Source organism: Megalopta genalis, chromosome 9 (assembly GCF_051020955.1).
Source record: "Megalopta genalis isolate 19385.01 chromosome 9, iyMegGena1_principal, whole genome shotgun sequence".
Taxonomy (NCBI): domain Eukaryota; kingdom Metazoa; phylum Arthropoda; class Insecta; order Hymenoptera; family Halictidae; genus Megalopta; species Megalopta genalis.
Genome location: NC_135021.1, coordinates 15,577,572 through 15,596,310, shown reverse-complemented (window position 1 = coordinate 15,596,310; position 18,739 = coordinate 15,577,572). Strand labels below are relative to the sequence as shown.

General features: G+C 45.2%; 1 protein-coding gene across 1 annotated transcript in view; it reads right to left on the bottom strand.

The window, feature by feature from the left end:
- The window catches only part of rdgA (retinal degeneration A), a 96,624-nt gene extending 87,082 nt beyond the window's left edge, over positions 1–9,542 (bottom strand). The window contains exon 1 of the mRNA XM_076524476.1: positions 8,284–9,542. Within this exon, the coding sequence (XP_076380591.1) occupies positions 8,284–9,392 (1,109 nt within the window). The 5' untranslated portion in view covers positions 9,393–9,542. The remainder of the gene's footprint in view (positions 1–8,283) is intronic.
- Positions 9,543–18,739: the final 9,197 nt, after the last annotated feature.

Here is an 18,739-nt window from a genome sequence, read left to right as displayed (position 1 = left end):
TCGGCGGAGCTGTGACCGGGCCGACACCGTTCCGGCGTCAATTTCACGCAGCTCTAATCAATTCAGCGCGATCGTTTCGAAATCAATCGTCGCGCGGAGGGCTACGCCCGGAGATTAGATTTCACTTTGGCCGTGTGCTGCGCGAAACTTTCCTGTTTGCCGATTCTTATTCTGTCGGGGACCGAGCGGGACAGAACTCCGGGAAAGTTTCGGAACTCGTTCCCGTCAGGAAGTCGTCGCGGGAAAAGTACTTCCATGTTACACGGAGTTTTCGTCCTGAAATTCTCGTCGAACGGTTTTACTTTATTTCTGCGGCTTTGAATCGCGAATCCAATAATGATGAAAGTTCCGACGAAAAATCGGCTGGACGCGTTCCATTAAACCCGCGATTGTCTCGCATTCGGAGGCGATTTATCTGCTCGCGAACGAACCGGACGGTTTTCCTATGATTTTGGTATTGTTACGTTCTACAATGACAGGCTGTTTGGACAACGAGATCGTTACCGACGGTAGAGAGTTGTTCTTTTTTTGATCGATCTCAGATTTCGAGAAGTTTTTAAAATAGAACGGTCAAATTTGACGATTCCTTCTGCTTCAACCGTAAATGCTGTACGGAATGATTCTTACGTGGAACGATTCTGTAGACTCTACGAAATACAATGGTATATATTTTGATGACACACTGCGATCATTTAAACATGTTTAAACAACGTCGCTCAATTCGTCCGGTAATTTTCTGGCAGTCACTATTTTAACGCATTTACGTTTGCGTAAATCATAATTTAGTCTGCCAGGTGGATCGAATTTTGGTGTACGCTCTGTTGGTTTTAATGAGGATTAAAAGAACAAGAATCTCAATTATTTTCTGTAATATAGAAACGACGAATTTTCGTCATGCGGACGAATATGTGTTAATTATACTTGAACCGTTAGGCGAATTTCCTTTTCCACAAATCGTTTTACAACGCCCGGAGAGGAGAAACAATTTTTTAAAGAATCCCAGAGTCTATCCGTGATCATTTCATGCACAAGATTGTCTGGCATAAAATGTCACGGAATAACAGCGTGTAAATACCGAAGTTTGCCAGGGTGAATGTAAAAGAGCCCACAGTCGGTGGTACGTTGGTACATCATCGGAGGGTAGATAAAAGTAGTGGGACACGTTGTTTGATAAGACCCAGATGACAATAATGAAGTCGCTTTATCTTCGTACCGCGCGTCCGGTGGAGAAAAATCGTTAAATGAAAGTCTCCCCGACCAGAATGAAGCTAGAGGACGCGGAACAACGACGCACGCCGGTTCGCGACGGACGTGAGCGTTCGTTTAGATAGCCAACGGCTTGTGAAACTACTCGGTTACAGCTCGGTAACGTTTGCCACGGAGACACGGCGCGATAAAGTGATATTTAAATGAAAGTTCGCGCTTGTTACGCCCGTTCCTGTAATGACAACATTTTAAGGAAGAGCCGGAATCCGCGGCACTCTCGCTACGGTAATTTCCAGGATTTTTCGATCCAGGGATCGCGGTGCAAGAGATGAAACGAACACGGGTTTGTCTCGATGTTCAGATGCGTTGATTCACCGGTCCGAACGAATCGGCAACCTTTGGGATTCTAAGATTGGAAAGTATAAATTGCAGGAACCTGGGATTCGGAGATGCGAATTGAACGATCTAGAAGATGCCGAGGATTTTTCATATTTCGAGAAATCAATAGTCCAAGAACCTAAAGATTTCATGGGTACATTACGGTTTGAGAGCCGGTTCCAAATGGCGAGGTCTAAAATTGAGGATTCCTGAATGCCAAGATACGAATCTGGAATTTGTTTAAATCCGACGACTACATATTGGATCCCAAGATAACTCGAGTTGTTCCCAATTCCAGCGTAACTGTACCAAAATCGTTCCAGGTTGCTTCATATTTAAAAGTAGAGATTCCAGTCTCTCGACCATCGGCTGCACCAATATCCGATCTTCGATTCTAACTTGATTTGATTCTTGTCTCGCCAACCCGACTCAATCCAATTCAGGATTCCGCCGTTGCTTCTGTCCACACATATCGAATTTTCAAGCAACGAATTAGCTCGGTCTCAACTCGATTTTCCTCCGATTCGGGCTTTTACCTTCGTACCTTGTCACATCGTTTAACCTTTACACGGAACACCGAGAAACAGAGATATTGTTTAAACATTCACAATCATTTGTGCTTCATACATTGCGATCAAAGAATGTACGTTCGGAGCAATTTTGAGACGCCTTTAAGAAACGTAGCAAATTGTGTCAATGAAAGTATAATAATAATAAATGGATAGCCGAGTGAACCCTTTCCCAGTCAGAATGACCAATCCTCGGAGTGCCATTGAATCAAAACAACGTTTGCATTACTAATATTTCCAATTATGTTTACTTTTTCCGTCTCATATTTTATGTTTTTTCATCGGTTTCGTGCACTTAATGTTCAATTCGAAACACTCGAATAATCATAAAATTTTTAAACATCTGCGTAAATCTCAATCTCAAATAATCTTACTGACAAAAGTATAACCGAGAATGCTCGGATTATTTAGAATTTTAATCATCAATTTTATTCAGCATATTTTTTTTAAATATTCCCTACAAATGCGCTATTTTTTCTATGCTTACACCATGATGGAACATGCGAAAATTTAAATTCGTTATTAGCAGACTCTGCAGATTTCAATGCGTTTATGGCATGCAGAAATTTTGAAAGCGTTCGAAAACGTATAGATTAACAAGGTTTAACAGCATTCCCATTTTCCCTTTACGATGCGCACTCTTTTAGTTGACGCAGGAAAGTTTTCTTTAATTCTGTTTGTTGTAGAATTAACACTAGAACTACCGTGCCCTAAACGCGACTAATGCACATTGTTTCGTAACAATTACAATATTGGATTCGTATAAACTTCCTACGATTTCTATTATAATTATTATTTTATAATTATGATATCTCTTTCATTATAATTTCCATATAAAGATTTCTGACAAAAACATTTGTATAGCATCAGGAATCGTAAAAAATGAAAAAGTCGAAAATCAATCGTCTCGACTGGTTTGGCAATTCTAGCGTTAAACTCTGTGTCCAAATAGCCCGGAGTCGCGGAGTTGACAATCGCAGCAAAGTTCAAATAAAGATAGCTTCTCGTCCTTTTTCTCCACTATCTCTGCAATCCATTTAACCGGAAAAGAACAACGCCGAGAAGACAGTCGCGGAGAACAATCGTGAAGCGAATTCCAACTACCGCATCTACGTAGCATAAGCTGTCTCTGTTAGAGTGGAAAAATGCTCGCATTAAAAGAAACGTAATGCGAAAAGATGATGAAGACGCGAACGACGCGGCCGGGCAAATTTCGTTTAATCCGTCGGTATCGCGATTCGATGGAACGACGACGATGGTAATAAAAATCTCGTTAGCGGACTTGGCCGGGTTTCCATCGGCGAGGGATGAAACTTTCGTTTCAGATGCTGAACGTTTAAACGACTTCGGCCACAATGTGCTCGCCGCACTGCGCCGCCGGTGCGCCTCAATTAGACGCGTCCGAGGCTCTAATCAACTTGTCTCTTGAATCATTGACGTCTTAATCTTCCCGAAATAGAAAAGCCCGGCCGCCGCGGATTCCGCCGGGCACAAAAGACGGCCGACATCGAAGCCTGCGAATGCACCAAATGAAATTGACTTCGATTAAGCTTCGTGCATGAACTTTCGCCAAGGATGAAACCCCTGGCGGAACACGGACGCTTCGTGAAACTCGTCGGTTATGTTTCTCTCGGATCCGTTGACCCGATCGAAATTGCGAAACTGGGGAATTAACGTTTACTATGTCAATATACGCGTTTACGAGTTGAGAGCTTGTTTATGGAAAAATTCTAGGTAACAGCAGAATTGGATATTATTCGGACTGTTTCGAATAAATATTTATCCGAATGAATTCTTTCTGGTCGAGTATTTTATTCGAATAATACATTATTCGTCGTAAATTATTCTATCTATTTATTCGTATAATTCTTTGTTCGAATAATTCGAAAAAGTAATATGGAACAGATAAACTATGAAAATATTATATTATATATATATATATTATATATTATTATATTATATTATATTATATTATATTATATTATATTATATTATATTATATTATATTATATTATATTATATTATATTATATTATATTATATTATATTATATTATATTATATTATATTATATTATATTATATTATATTATATTATATTATATTATATTATATTATATTATATATATTATAATATTATATTATATATATTCTATCACATTTTTACTCAAATCAATTATTTCCCCCATGAATTCCTGTACCAATAAATTCTTATTCGAATAAAAATTTATTTGAACGAATTCTCATTCGAATAAAAATTTATTTGAATGTGTTCCCATTCGAATACAAATTTATTTGAATGAATTCTCATTCGTATAAAAATTTGTTTGAACGAATTCTCATTCGAATAAATTTTTATTCGATAGTGTCGAATCAAATTTTATTGTTAGCCTTTATCTTTTATCTGTCATCCGATTAAAACATGGTTTTAGCCCAACATGGTTAGATAGTGCTCCAAAATTTTACAACTTTACTATTCTATGCAGTGAGAAAAATATAAAAATATGATAGAGATGATACTTGATAGGATATGAATATAATTTCTTAATATGTTCCTTAATATAAATCTGAATATCTTCAAAGTGCGGCGAGTCACGAAAGTATTCTAGCACCTTTTAAAACGGAATAACTCTTTTATAAATTGGCCAAGCGATCTAAATTTGAGATATTAGAGGTATTAGTTTACCAGACAATGGCGAAAAAATTGTCTTCAAAAATTCCAATTGACTGAGATCACAAAAAACTGACATTTTTAAAACTTTTTTATCATTTACTAAGTTTTGAACAAAATAAAAATGATCTGCATGAATCGCAACACCCACGAGCCGAATAAAAATTTCTTTCCCTTTTTAATAATCTCAAGCAGTTGAAAATACGTACGGTATTCTCAAGTTCTTAAGATATTTTTCTTGCCGACAATTCTTCCACTAATTTCGATCATAACTGCGTAAAATATGCTGTCCGAGCAATGTGTCAACGCGTTCGCTATCTTCCCCAGGTCTTCACAGTTGCAATATTTCACGGGACACGTTTCGTCCATAAAGTATGGAAGGAATTTAATAAAGGTGCATCGTGTTTCTCGAATGTTACACTATGCGAACAATTTTAAATAGCGACGTGCCCAAGAGAAATTTCACTTTCTCCACGCAAGCGTCGGCACGGCCGACGCGTAGACGTTATTGTTAAATTCTATGGGAACAGGTAAGAAGAATATATATGTATCCGTGGAGAGGCGAGACAATCGATCTGCTTCAATTATATTATCTTCGGATGCAATACCTCGAAGGCGCGACTTTGTTCGATTTTATGCATGGGAGCTCGGAGAAATTCGCAGGGGGATGCGCCCATCTCGAAACACCGGCGTAGAAAACTTCGAAAGCGTCCTCCTCGATATCCTACGTTTGAAATCGGCAGCACCGCGACGTCCCCAGGACGAATTGAACGATCGATTTCCAATTCTGAATGCATACAAAACAGATATCTTAAAGGGACCGAACGAAATCATAAAAGAAACTGCCGCTTCTCTTATAGAATCCTATACAACGAATTATCTTTCGCTAACTTGGGATCCTTCCCGCACCGACGATCAAAGAACGTCGATTCCTATTCGACTTGCGGATGAAAAATGTCAAGGTACACCGTGCGAAATACATTTTCTTGATAGCTCGCGGTTCAAAGGCTAAAGATATTACAGTCCGTTCCAGGTAGCAACCCTTTGATAATAGCATCAAATAAATCTTCATTAAACGCGACATGTTTCCTCGAATTTAATTCTCGAAACGGCACACATTCAACTCGATCAGAAATGCAATAGAAATCATGGTCTGTATTATTCACTATTATTTTCTCCATTTGTTCACTTTATTTAATTATCCTCCTCGCTTATTTTCTCTTCAGTTTTATTGCTTCTTTCCTTTTTTCTTTTTCACATGCTGCTCGTGCGACACATTGTCATAGAATTGTATCTCCCGTTTTTTCTCCCGTCGACCGAATAAATTATTATTTGTTATTTTCACTGTCAGCAGTGAAGAGTTGATAGGGAGAGGCTAGAACTGTTGAAGAGGCAACACCGTACTTTCTGGACATGAATGATTCAACTATCGCATTCATTAATTTGTCGAGATTTTCGGAAAATATTTCTTGTAGATCACATTATGATTAGAGATTCTGATGAAACATCGAGACATTCAGCGAGACGGCATTGTGCTGCAAGCACGCAGAATGTCTAGCGTCCGCTTTCCTAAGTATTCCTCGATTTGAATGAATTCTCGTGTTACATTATGATACATAACTGCAGGAAGTAGTTCGCATTGGGAGAGAAGTTTCAAAACAGTTAGCGAATCAGTAAGTACTACAGGAATGCCTAAATGTCTACTTTCCCAAGTATTTCAATCTTCCACTGAATTATTAATCGCGTAATAAATGATGACGTATCGTTAAAGGAATTATCGAAGGACGAACGTGACAACTAATGAAGCAGTTCTGTGCTCCGAATGTACAGAAAGCCTAGTCTTTCCTTTCGCCGATACATCAGGATTCCAATGATCTATTCATCGTGCGTTAAATTGTGATGCACCACTGCAAGAATTCTCGAAGAAACATGGAGGCAATTAACGAAGCAGTGCTGTGCTTCGAATGTACAGAAAACCCGGTCTTCCCTCTCGCTAATATTTCAGGATTCCACCGACGTATCCCCGTGTATGAAACTGTGATGTACCATCGGGAGAACGAACAGGGGAAAGCAGTTAAAGACCCGCTATCGTATTTCTTGAGCACAGTCAGCGTTTCAGGAGTCTAATGAAATATAGCCGGCGCGTTAAGTTGAGTAATATTTGCTAGCCTACCATTGTACCATGTCGTTTCCGCGGATCTTACGGGCGAACATTTCCATTCCCGACCCCGGGAACATGTTGAAATTAATCTCGAAGCGGATCGACGCGAGTGTTACGTCGCGATAAACCGCATGGACCCGTGCAACCGGCATACGAACCGTAAAACCATTCTGCGTCCGCGACTTCCTCAATCCTCGGCGACATCGACAAGGCTGCTCGCAACATTTGTCAAACGGTGTTTTCGAAATCGGTGTGCAACTGGTGCGCAACTTTCGTCCAGAGTACCACCTAGCGGAGATAAATTCGCTGCTATGACGCGCGAAAAATACGGCATACATTTCGCTGCGCCGTAACACGTGCTGGAACGGACCTCCGGCGAGCGTCGCGTTCCCTTCACTTGTCATAACTTTTGGCGGAACTTTTCAATCTAAGTTCGTTTGCGCCAGGGAGTAGAAGAACGATGGCAAAGGTCACGTATTCTGACTCGTTAGATGGATCTCCATGCAAACTTGGATTTTCGCGAGATAATCGACAAAACTTCGGCCAGGGAAGGAATTGCGTCGGCGTTTATCTAAGATCTACCATGTTGCAAATTGCACAAAATTCGATCTACAGGGTGCCCCAATATTATGGCATTTCCGAGAAACGAGGGATTCCTGAGACGATTTGAAGCAACTTTTTCCTTTACAAAAATTTTCTCCGAGGCATCGTTAACGAATTATTCATAAAAAGAACACTGACCAATGATGAGCGAGTTCGCTCGGCGCTAGGCGGCCAGGCCAATGAGCGGAACCGAGCTCCGTGCGCTCGTTGGCTCGGCCGCCGCGCGCCAGCCAAGCTCGCCTCTGATTGGTCACTGTTTTTCGTTGATAACTCGTAAACGAAGCCGCGGATTGCAATTTCGCTAAGGAAAAAGTTACTTCAAATGATCTCAGGGACCCCTCATTTCCCTGAAGTACCATAATTTTGGGACATCCTGTAGAATTATTTCTTCTCATACTCGATCGTAACAAACCATCGTCTCCCGATTGCACGACGAGTGACCAACGTAGTCCAACCAAAGGACGGTCACAAGATCCGATCGCGAAAATGGCCAGACCATTGCACACTGCTCAATAAAACAAGAAAGATACAAAACGACATCAAACAGCGAAGCAGAAACGCAAAATAAAGACAATGCAACAGCAAAAGACGAAGCACAAAAGCGGCAGAAAACGATCGGGAACAGTCGGTCCCTGCACAGAAACAATCGGAAATACATTCGGAAGAAGGGACGAGTCCCGTTCACCAGACGTACCCACCCTCTTGTCGGTCTTGTCTCGGTGCCAGGTAGCAGAGCCGTGTACCTGGTCTGCGCCTCGGTGGGCAGGACGATGTCGACGCTCTTCGAGCGAATGTTCTGCTGCGGCACTGCCAAGGTGTCGGCATTCTCCCCTTTCCCGTTCTTGTTGTTGAAGCAGGAGTCGACGGACGCTGCGCGGTCCCTCTTCAGCTCGGGCACCGTCAGGAATATATCTCTGACCACGAACTTGCACTTGCTGGCGTTCAGGTCATCGTCGTCCTCTTCGTCGTCGTCGTCGTCCAGCTTCTCCTCGTCCTCCGTCGAGCTGACGACGGTGGGCAGTTCCGGAGGGAACGAGGTGAGAGCCTCCTGTCTGGCTAGCTTAGGCGATGCGATGGATCTCCTTCGTTCCCTGCCGGGGAACAGGCCGCCTTTGATCTCGTTGATGTCCGGTTCGTGGACGGAGTCCTGCTGGATGTCCGCAACGGCGGCGGACGACGACGGGGGCGGCGAGCTCGGTGGCACAGCCTCGCTCAGGTCGTCGAAGACCAGCTTCTCGGTGAAGGTGGTCAAGGTGACACGGATCTCGGGGCTGCCCTCGCTCCTCTGCTCGAGTTCCGAGTCCTCGTCTTCCGAGGTGTCGTCGACGTCATCGTCCGCTGCGTCGTCCTCCCTGGACGACAGGTCCTCGTCGTCCCTGCTGGAGTAGAGACTCTTGTGCTCCTCGACGCAGGCACAGTGGTAGCATCCGGACACCTGGATCGTCGGCGTCTCGGGCCGTCGGATCCCGCCGAGGCTGGTCTGCCCGACGGGCAGCCCGTAGATCCTCTCGCAGACGTCGAAGCTCTTCGACCTCTGGCCGCTTTGCAGCTGCGGCACTCGCAGCGTCGTCGACCTACGGCCCCGCGACGAGTCCTGCGACCTCGCCGGCGAGCACGAGGACGACGAGGACGACGTGGTCCTCGCCGACCTGGAGTCCCTCGAGTCGTCGTGCCGTTTCGCCTCCAGCTGGATCTCGTCGAACGACGCCGAGCGCACCTGCTTCGGCACCTCCAGGCTCGACTGCGACTTCATCTCGGCTCCCGTCGGGGTGCGCGACCTCTTGAACGTCGAGCGCAGCCTTTGCATCCTCACGCGGCAGCTATCTGCTGGTCAGTCGCAACTCGGCCCCGTCCGCCCAAACGCAGATCCTCGACGCTCTAACGAGCCTCGATCGAAAGTGATCCGATCGAACGCTACCTTCCGCGGACAGCTCGCCGCTGCTCCTATTCTCCTCCTCCCCCAGCTCCTCCTCCGAGAGGCAAGATCCTCGATGGTCCTCGACGATCGTCCTCCTCGCCTTCGGCACCGCGATGCACCTCGGCGACGGGGAAGCCGACTCCAGCTGCCCGAGACCGCACCCTTCCTCCACCTTCCACTTGGCGGCCGGTCTGCAGCCCATCATAAGTGACCTCGGCGTTCTGGCACCCGGCTTCCGCGCCTTCGATCCGGATCCGCTGCGAGGCCCGCGGGAGGAGCTCGGAGGATGCACTCGGCTCTCTATCTACGATCGGAGCAGCAATCGGTGTTCCAGCAGGACAAGAGAGCCTTCCAGGACTCTGCTAAGTGGACATCGTTGATCGTCCGACGCGCGTTGATCGTTCGCACTGTCCGCACCGTTCAGCACTGTCTTTAGCTCTTGGTCGTTTGTCTCGAACGTCTAAACCGCAGTTACCTGGCTCGTTAGCACCGCTGTCACTGCTCGATCGCGCGGATTAATTAACGGCCGTGATTCGAGAGACGCGGATACTGATCCCGAAGGTCTCGTGGTCGGAGGGCCGGGCTCCGGTTGCTAAAATTACATTCCGATCTAGGACACATCCGACGCGCCACGTGGAGGAGACGTGCCCGACCAACGCGCAGAATTTGCAATTTAAGCCGCTTTCCCCGGCCGACGGAATTTCCTCATCACCGCGCCCCGATGATCGCACTCTCGCAAATTAAACGCGCCCGCCGCCACCGACGACGACGACGACGACGACGAAAGATGAAATTTATCCAGCGCGTTCGCCGCGATCGTTACGGCGTCGTGCAGTTTTATCCGGCGCAACACGTGGGACCGTACACTCTTGCAATTTCCTCGGCGACGGTCTTGAAATCTTTCTTAAAGATCTTGAAATCTTTCTTGGAGAGATCTTGAACCCCGCCTCTGAAGATCTCGGAATCTGTCTCCGAAGATCGAGGATCAGCTCGTGGGCGTCTCGAGCAGCAGCGGAGCCGACAATCGCTTTTAAACAGCTGGTCGAGACGGCCGATCAGCGATTACCTCGACCGGTTCCCCGAGTGAAAAGCGCGGGGCCAATTAGCCGGGATCGGGTTAATTGGCCGATCGGAGCTATTTCGTTTTCGAGGAACGATCGCGGAGGGTTGACGGGTAGTCGAGTGCTGATTAGTCAGCGACGCCTGAACCGTAGTCGAAGGTCACGCGTCACCGTCCGCTAAGGAACCGTCGACGACCTCGGCGAACCTCGACGCACGTGAGCCGACCTTTGGCTCCTCGCTTTCGCTCCGACGTTCTTCGCCCTACCAGCATCGATCGGCAGAGTTAGCTTCGTCCGGCCTCGTAACTTAATTTCGCGGCGCGACGCGCGGCAATTCCGCCGGATTGAAATCCCATGAAGCGCCGGGCTGCCGCGTCCGCGATGACCACGTCGAACCAGGACACGTTCGCTCAGGTGATCTCCATCGCCGAGATGGTCGAGGCATCGTCTTGTTCCAGTAAATCTCTCTGCTCGCACAGATCTCTGTCTTATTCGGTATCCTAACTTTCTGATATTAGGCTCGTTCTAATCGTTCCGAAGACGCTGGTCTTCTGGGTTCGGGTTAGGCGATCTTCTTGGCTGGACTTTTTAGGAGGTTGACCCCAGGCGTTACCGCGGGTTCACCTCGCCGAGTGCACAAAGGTCGCAGATCCTCCGGATAAAGTCCAGTACGCTCTCCAAAGTTAGATCCCCGGTTTAGGTAGCCTTTGCGAGATCCTCGCGAAGCACCCTCGATTAAACCCCGAGTTCCACGTGCAAACTATCGAACAGACGTCGTTCTTCCATTCCTTCGAGATCCAATTCATCAGCGCCCACCGTCGTAGATCCTCGGGTTAAAGTTCGGTAGTATCCTCAAAGTTATGCACCGAGTTTAGGCGGTCTCTGCGAGACCCTTGTAGCGGCGGTGCTATCAATTAGACCCCGAGAGTTCGTGAACAAACTAAAACGAACGAACGTTCTTCCGCTGGGAATTCGATCCCCGACGATCGAATATCGCCCGATTCCGGTTCAATATCCACCTTTAAAGTCTGACATCGAATCCGGATGATATCTGCAAGACCCCCGCAATCGAAAACACTTTCCCGTACCTTCGTTCCACTTCACGGGCGCCCGAAGATCAAAGATCCTCGGGTTAAGGTCCGAACAGCGCCGTTCAGAGTCAGACCCCGAGTCCAAAAACGATCTCCCAAAGATCCTCCGTCCAACTAAAAACACCCGCGCGAGTTGTACTTGAAATCCGACATCCTAACAATTCTGTTCGACGCACGGTTCGCTTGGCGGACAGCGGAGATCCTGCGGGGCGAAGTCCCGCGAGATCGAAGATCTAGGAGAAACCAGCCTCTCGGTCCACCGTTCTATCGTCCCACTTCACAGGAAGATCAAAGATCCTCGGGTCAACAGCTCCCGAGCGCAGTCCCCGCAACTTTCCGGAAAGTTGGCACGGAACGCGTATCTTCGGAATCGTTGTCGATCGATCATCAGACCGGTCCAGTCCTCGTGATGCGTGCACGCGGACCGTACCACGGATCGCCGCGAGCCGCGCGCTCCGATCTCGCTGCGTGTTTTCGTTGTTGGTTTCGCGTGTTCCTCCTCCGTCGTGTCTCCGTTCGTTTTTTTTTCCCCTCGACGATCGACCGCGGGAGGGGTGCCAGGCTGAGACCGTGAGAGAGAGAGCGGGAGCGAGAAAGAGCGAGGGAGAATCGCGCGACAGAGGGAGAGAGAGAGAGAGAGAGAGGAGAATCGCGGAACAACGAGTACGCGTGACGTGCCGTGACAGGGTAGACTGGTCGGACTAGTGACCAGGGCTCGACGGTGCCGGATACCGCGAGATCCGAGGTGGGGATGAACACTGGCCTCTCGTTTTCCCTCTAGCCTCCGTGTTGCACCCTCCTGCTCCCTCTTCCACCCTCTCGCTCCCTCTCGCGCCCTCCTAGCCGCCGCCGTCGGTCAGACATGCGCCCTCCGACAGCCCCCTTCTCTGTGGAACAAGCACACCGACACGGGAATGAGGAACACCGATGCCGACGACGAATTGGAGATTGCGCTACGTGGTCGACTATCGGGGAAAACGTGTGACGCAGGAAGGGCAGACACGTGTGGAGCCTACCTCTCTCTACACGGTTAGACTACCCTGTCTTTCTTCTTCTTCTTTCTTCCTTCCCCATCCCTCCTCCCCCTCCCCCTCCTTCTCTTCCACTTCTCCTTTCTCCGTGTTCACCTCCGTCCGCCTCGTTCGAGGGTTCAGATATTCAGCCCCTTCCACTTTTTCCTTTTCTGCGACCAACCCCTCGACGCACATACGTAAGAGCCTGTTTTTATTTGCCACGGGGAGAAGATCCTGGGGAAGATGTTTCCGGTGTCCTAGCTATCGCCGGGGAGGACGATTCAGGACGAGGGGCTCGCGGTTTTTTCGCTTCCGGTGTGGGAATACACCTCGATCGGTCCGCGTGGTTTCGTTTTTGCCCGGGTTTGCGGAATAAATCGAGTGCTCGCCGTTGTAAATGACGTTCCCGAGGTGGTCGGAGTGGTTCTTGAAATTGCAGGACGATCATTCGCTGACACATTCGCTCGGTCCGTTCGGATACGTTCGCGTCAGTTTTTTGTTTTAAATATACTTCTTCTTCTCGCGGCATCTTATAATTTTCTGTGGCTAGGAAACATTGTTGGCGGGTGTTCCGTGTATGCACTCAAGTAAATACATAATCGAAATACGTATTTTATATACAGTGACTCGCATGAATATCCGGACACCCTTGGAAACAGAATAACTTTTTTAAAATTGGACGGAAGGACGTGTATATTTTTCCTTCTTTTTTCGAATCGTTGGAGAGTTTACTATTTTGCAATCGAAAAGCATTCTTTTTCCTCGTTAGGAAAACTGAGAAACTTGCGTCTTTTAATTTATTCAAGTGGATTGGAATCATAGCGGCGTAAGTCATATTTCCCTCATTGTGAGAAACAAGAAGATTTATTGTTCACTAACACGTGTATCGTTTATTGACCAAATTAAGATAATTTAAGATAATTTAAATCTTTAATTCTAATTTATTTTTCTTAACCAAGTTAAGATAATTTACAATTACGTTAATTCGTAGTAACTTTATCATTTATTCTACTTGCCTTTTCAACATCTTGGCATATACATATATGCACATTACATTTCAAGACACGAGTCAAAATTTTCGAAAATCTGACGTACGCCGCTGTTATATTCAAACCCACTCGTTGCTCAGAGCTTGTAACGAAAATTTAAACAACGCGTTTTGTAGGTCTCGGCAACTTAAATGCGCACCGAAAATTTTATCGCGAGACTGTTACGGGAGTCATTTAGAAGGCGCATCAATATTCGAGGCTCATTGTACGAAGTGGATGCAAAATATTGCACAATTTTCTCGCTAGATTATCAGTATCGATTCGATTTTGCAACCGCGATCGTATTTTTTAATCGCCTTTTACGTCGCAGACAGTTCGTCCAGACCCGAAAGTATTCGATTTTCGGAAGATTAATTTTATTTACATTGTGCAGACTTTGCCGTGAAAAATTCGCGCGAACATCCGCAAGTCTATTCATAATGTTATCCGCGGCACAAACGAGTGTGAGCATCGAGGTCGATGCTTGGAATGTCGGGAAACCGGGGAAACCAATGGCGAGAGCATGCAGCGGACTCATCATTCTGGCCTGATGCAGCAAGTAGAAACAGCGTGGTAATGGTCAGACGCGTTAGCCTGGGTCGCGCTATCGGTATACGACGTATTCGCGGACGGACACGCGAAATTCTCAGCCAGCACGGCGATCTATTTTTCATGGGAAATCGATATCTCCTTGATTACCGTACGATTTCCTCCGGTACATTTCGCCGAGTTGCGGCGAGCCACAACAAACTGCGAAAAATCATACGCATCTCGTGCCTCGAACGAAACGGATGCACATCGGTGCAGTTTTCCATCGGGGCATACCGTATTAATTCGAGGAAAGCAAACAGCATAACAATAAAAACTCGTGCGTGGAAAATAAAGGGTTCCTCAGCGGATACGCTACATTTTTCAATCGAGTTTGTGCACACGTATCTGACGTCGCTTTCTATTTCTCATTAGATTTTTATCTGCTACGTTCTTTCTACGTTCCGTTTAATCACGCGAGAAATTACAAAATTGACAAAAATTCACAAAATTAGTCGAATTTATTATCAAAGATTGCGCGACATGTCGCACAGCGGAACAACCAGTTTACCGAAGCAAGGCATCGGCGAGAATGTATAATTCTGGGAAATGCGATTTCACGTCATTAGAACTTTTTCTCTGGGATTACCGTAAATCCAACCAATTTAGGCGACCCGAGAAACGATATGGGTGCTGACATTCGTGACAGTCGAGCTGACTTGTGCGAAAAGGTGATAGAAAATCTGGTTTAACGGATCCGCTCTCGCAAATGTGGCAATGGTGGACATTTGATATTGCGTTTCACCATTAATGGCATTAAAAATGCCTGGAACTGATATATAAATACATCATCGACACCTAACACACTTCTTGTTTCATTCAACGAAATTTTGTCTATCGTTCCCAGCGAGAGAAAATACTTCCAGAAACAACAGTTCCCGGTGGTTGTTGCAGCGAGGTCACATAAAAAAGTCCATGTTTTCGATGCGTCGACACACAAAAACGGAAACGTCTACAAACATGTTTTCCTATTACGTGTATCGCCGCGTTCCCGTCCATACAAATATTTCGGGAATACAGCCGACCGCTCTATTAACCCTAGAAAGATAACCATATGACAACGTACGTAAAAGATAACCATACGCTTCAGAGGCGCATGCTTTTCTAAGGCGTCAATTTTATACTAACAATGGATATTTATTTAAGTTAATCTAGTCATTTTAAAGGTTTGGCATTATTGTAAAAATAAAATGCATTTATATTATATTTTCTTATATTTTAAGTAATTTTAAACTTAAATCACTAGACCTCTACGAAAAATTAACAAAAATCAACAGTCTTCGCAGGCGCCTCTGCAACGTAGGTTATCTTTCTCGGGTTAACTTGCGACAAAATACAGGACGCGGCTTTCGGTGTCGTACCGAGTCGAATCCGCTGAAATTCTGGCCGTGTAAAAACGGACTCGCGACTGGAATATCTCCGTTCGCGAATCGCCGCGCGGAATGCGAACGCGGGCGAATCGCTAATTGCATCGTAAGGTACTTTCGCTATTGGTTCAGATTGTTACCGGGCAAATTGAAACTGATGATAAAACAAGCTGCAAAGCGTTCCCGTAGACCTGATAACCTTGTTACCGGGGGGGCCGCGCGTATTTGTCAGGACTCGGCCGCCGCGCCGACACAAATTTCTCACGTTCGTTTGCAGGAACTCCCCCGGAAGACAGCGTGGCTCTGGCCCCGGGGTTGTTTAAGGGGCGACAATATTGAAACGGGTTCACGCAAAAGATCTCTTTCGCTCCCTAAACGCCGAGAAGTCGAGCTGCTGTCTTCACCGTCGTTTGCCAAACAAGCATCCTCTGAACCCGCGGGTTCCGGCTAGCCTCAATCCGCAAAACGGCTGCCGTTTAGAGGAATTATTAACCATCTCGCGGCAACCGCGCTGCCCACGGAAATAGGGGATTCCTGAAGCTCATTAATGTCGAAAACCCCTGCATTTTGCAAGCCGAGGCTTCTCATTCGAGATGCCAGATGAAAGCTGACGATGCGAAGCTTTCATTTCTGTGATACGGGACTTTCTACGTCCTTGTCGCGTTTCAGAGACACACCGTAGATTCGATCAAATAATATTATACGTAAAATATTACACTGATGAAAGTTCAGAAATTTTTCATATCGTTCAGATTTGAGGAAAATTTGATATTTTAATAAATATACGTGGCATTAAATGAAAGCACAGTACAGGCTCTCTTGGCAGAAGGTTTATTTTTGTAATATAGCGATACAAAAATATTCTATTATCGACAAATTCCATTCAGGTTCTCTATTAGGTGATAATGTATGAGAATAATACAATGGATCCTTAAACAATTCCAATACGATCAATTTAATACATTGACGCCCGAAAATCCTTTCAGTCTTCTCACTGTTTCAAGTTACGCCTTCCAATTAATTATCATAAATGCATAAAATCCGCAGCCTAATGATCAGATAATGAGAACGTTTGGACTATTGTAGAAATAAATGTTCGGATAAGGGAGCCTCTACTGTACATTTTACAGTGAATATATAACAATATTTTGCCATTTAGTGCATACGACAAATAAGAAAGACATAATAAATGTTTCAAAAACTAACTAAATAAAAAAGTTCGGAATACAAAAATAAAACAGAAATTAGAAATTGAAAAATTATAAGAAAGTAAAATTAACATTACCGTTAAACACAATGCAAATTTTTATGCTGTGAAACATGATCCTTAACTCGTGTCGGTAAGTGAATGTACAGTTGTACATTGCTACAGATGATCGGCGAAATTGTTGCATAACAAGGAAGTCTTTGACGTAAAGCAATTTTACGCTCCATCTAGCAAACTGATTGTTCCAACTCCTTGTCAAAAGCGAAAACGTTTGAACTAATTTCGAAGAAGTCATGCTATTTTAAAGAGTACCTAAATGTGAACTGTTGATTTTAAGTTTTCGTGAGAGAAGTGCATCAGTAAATTATGCAACAGTGACGACACCGGAGCAAGTACATTCTGATTCTACCTCTGTTTTGCACACAGATCCACTATCTATAAGAAATAATTGTCTTTTCGGTCTTAACACTTAAATGACCGCATATTATTTCGCGTAGGCTTGCTCTAAGACCGCGGAATGCAGATTGCGAAACGCTTCGGACATCTTCTGGTAAAATGTTTACATCTTAGAATTGCCTCCAAAAGCTTCTAGATTTATGGTTCTGTCTTTCATTATCCAAACATCTTCATTTTCCAATTGTTTAGAATCGTTCATCGATTGTTCGTCTAGCTTACGCGACCCGCGCAACGCAAAGAACATCAGCAAAACAATTAAAGCCAGAGGTTTTGACCGACCGGATTTTGTTCCGTCGAGCAAACTTTTGGTTTTCCCTAACAACATCGATCACCGAATTCCCTCTGCCAAGGTATTAACCCTAGAAAGATAACCATATGACAACGTACGTAAAAGATAACCATACGCTTCAGAGGCGCATGCTTTTCTAAGGCGTCAATTTTATACTAACAATGGATATTTATTTAAGTTAATCTGGTCATTTTAAAGGTTTGGCATTATTGTAAAAATAAAATGCATTTATATTATATTTTTTTATATTTTAAGTAATTTTAAACTTAAATCACTAGACCTCTACGAAAAATTAACAAAAATCAACAGTCTTCGGTTTATGGGAACAAATCCCGTAAAATATCACAAAAAATAGTGTTTTATCCTTACAAACTAGTAGACTATAATATAATCAGTGTAAAAAAAGCTATAATAATATAAAAAATTTCTTTAGAGACAGTCATGACAAACGTCTTTCTTGCGTTCACCACAAACTGTCTTTTTGCATTTGGCACAGGTCATCTTTGACATTCTTTTCTTTTTAGACGTGCAAAGACTGCAATAACGCCTTTTTTTGGCTGAGGGTTCTTCTTCATCATCTGTGGAAGCCTGTACAGCAGATTTTGGAAGAATATTTTCAATGTTGCTTCGCACATGCCTTGGCAAAGTGGGTGCTTCCAGTCTTTGCGTCATCCACGGTGCAGTCAGTTGTTTATTTCGCAGGCGCCTCTGCGACGTAGGTTATCTTTCTCGGGTTAAGCTGCAACTGCAGCTGCACGCGTGTACAGCAATTGACAAGCGGCAACGAAGCGCGTTCGCGAACGTTGGAAAATCTGCGGGTTCGTAGTCGAATGGGGCGGCTCGCGAGCCTACGGGGCCGGTAATTGGACAGATACAGGTGCCGCATAATCTACGATACCGTTCCGTTTCCCAGACGCTCTACGGCCGTCATAAACAACGGAACTTCCCCGAGAAATTCGTGTGCCGGAAAGCGCGGCTGCAATATTTATACCGCAACCTTCCCAACGTTTCCGAACGACCTGAAACGTAGATCCCGTGGGCGGCGGAGGTAGACGTTACTTAATTAAATATCAGATAGGGGACACGAGGAAAGAAAAGGCAACAGAGTTGCACACGAAACGGAAACTGCTCGACAC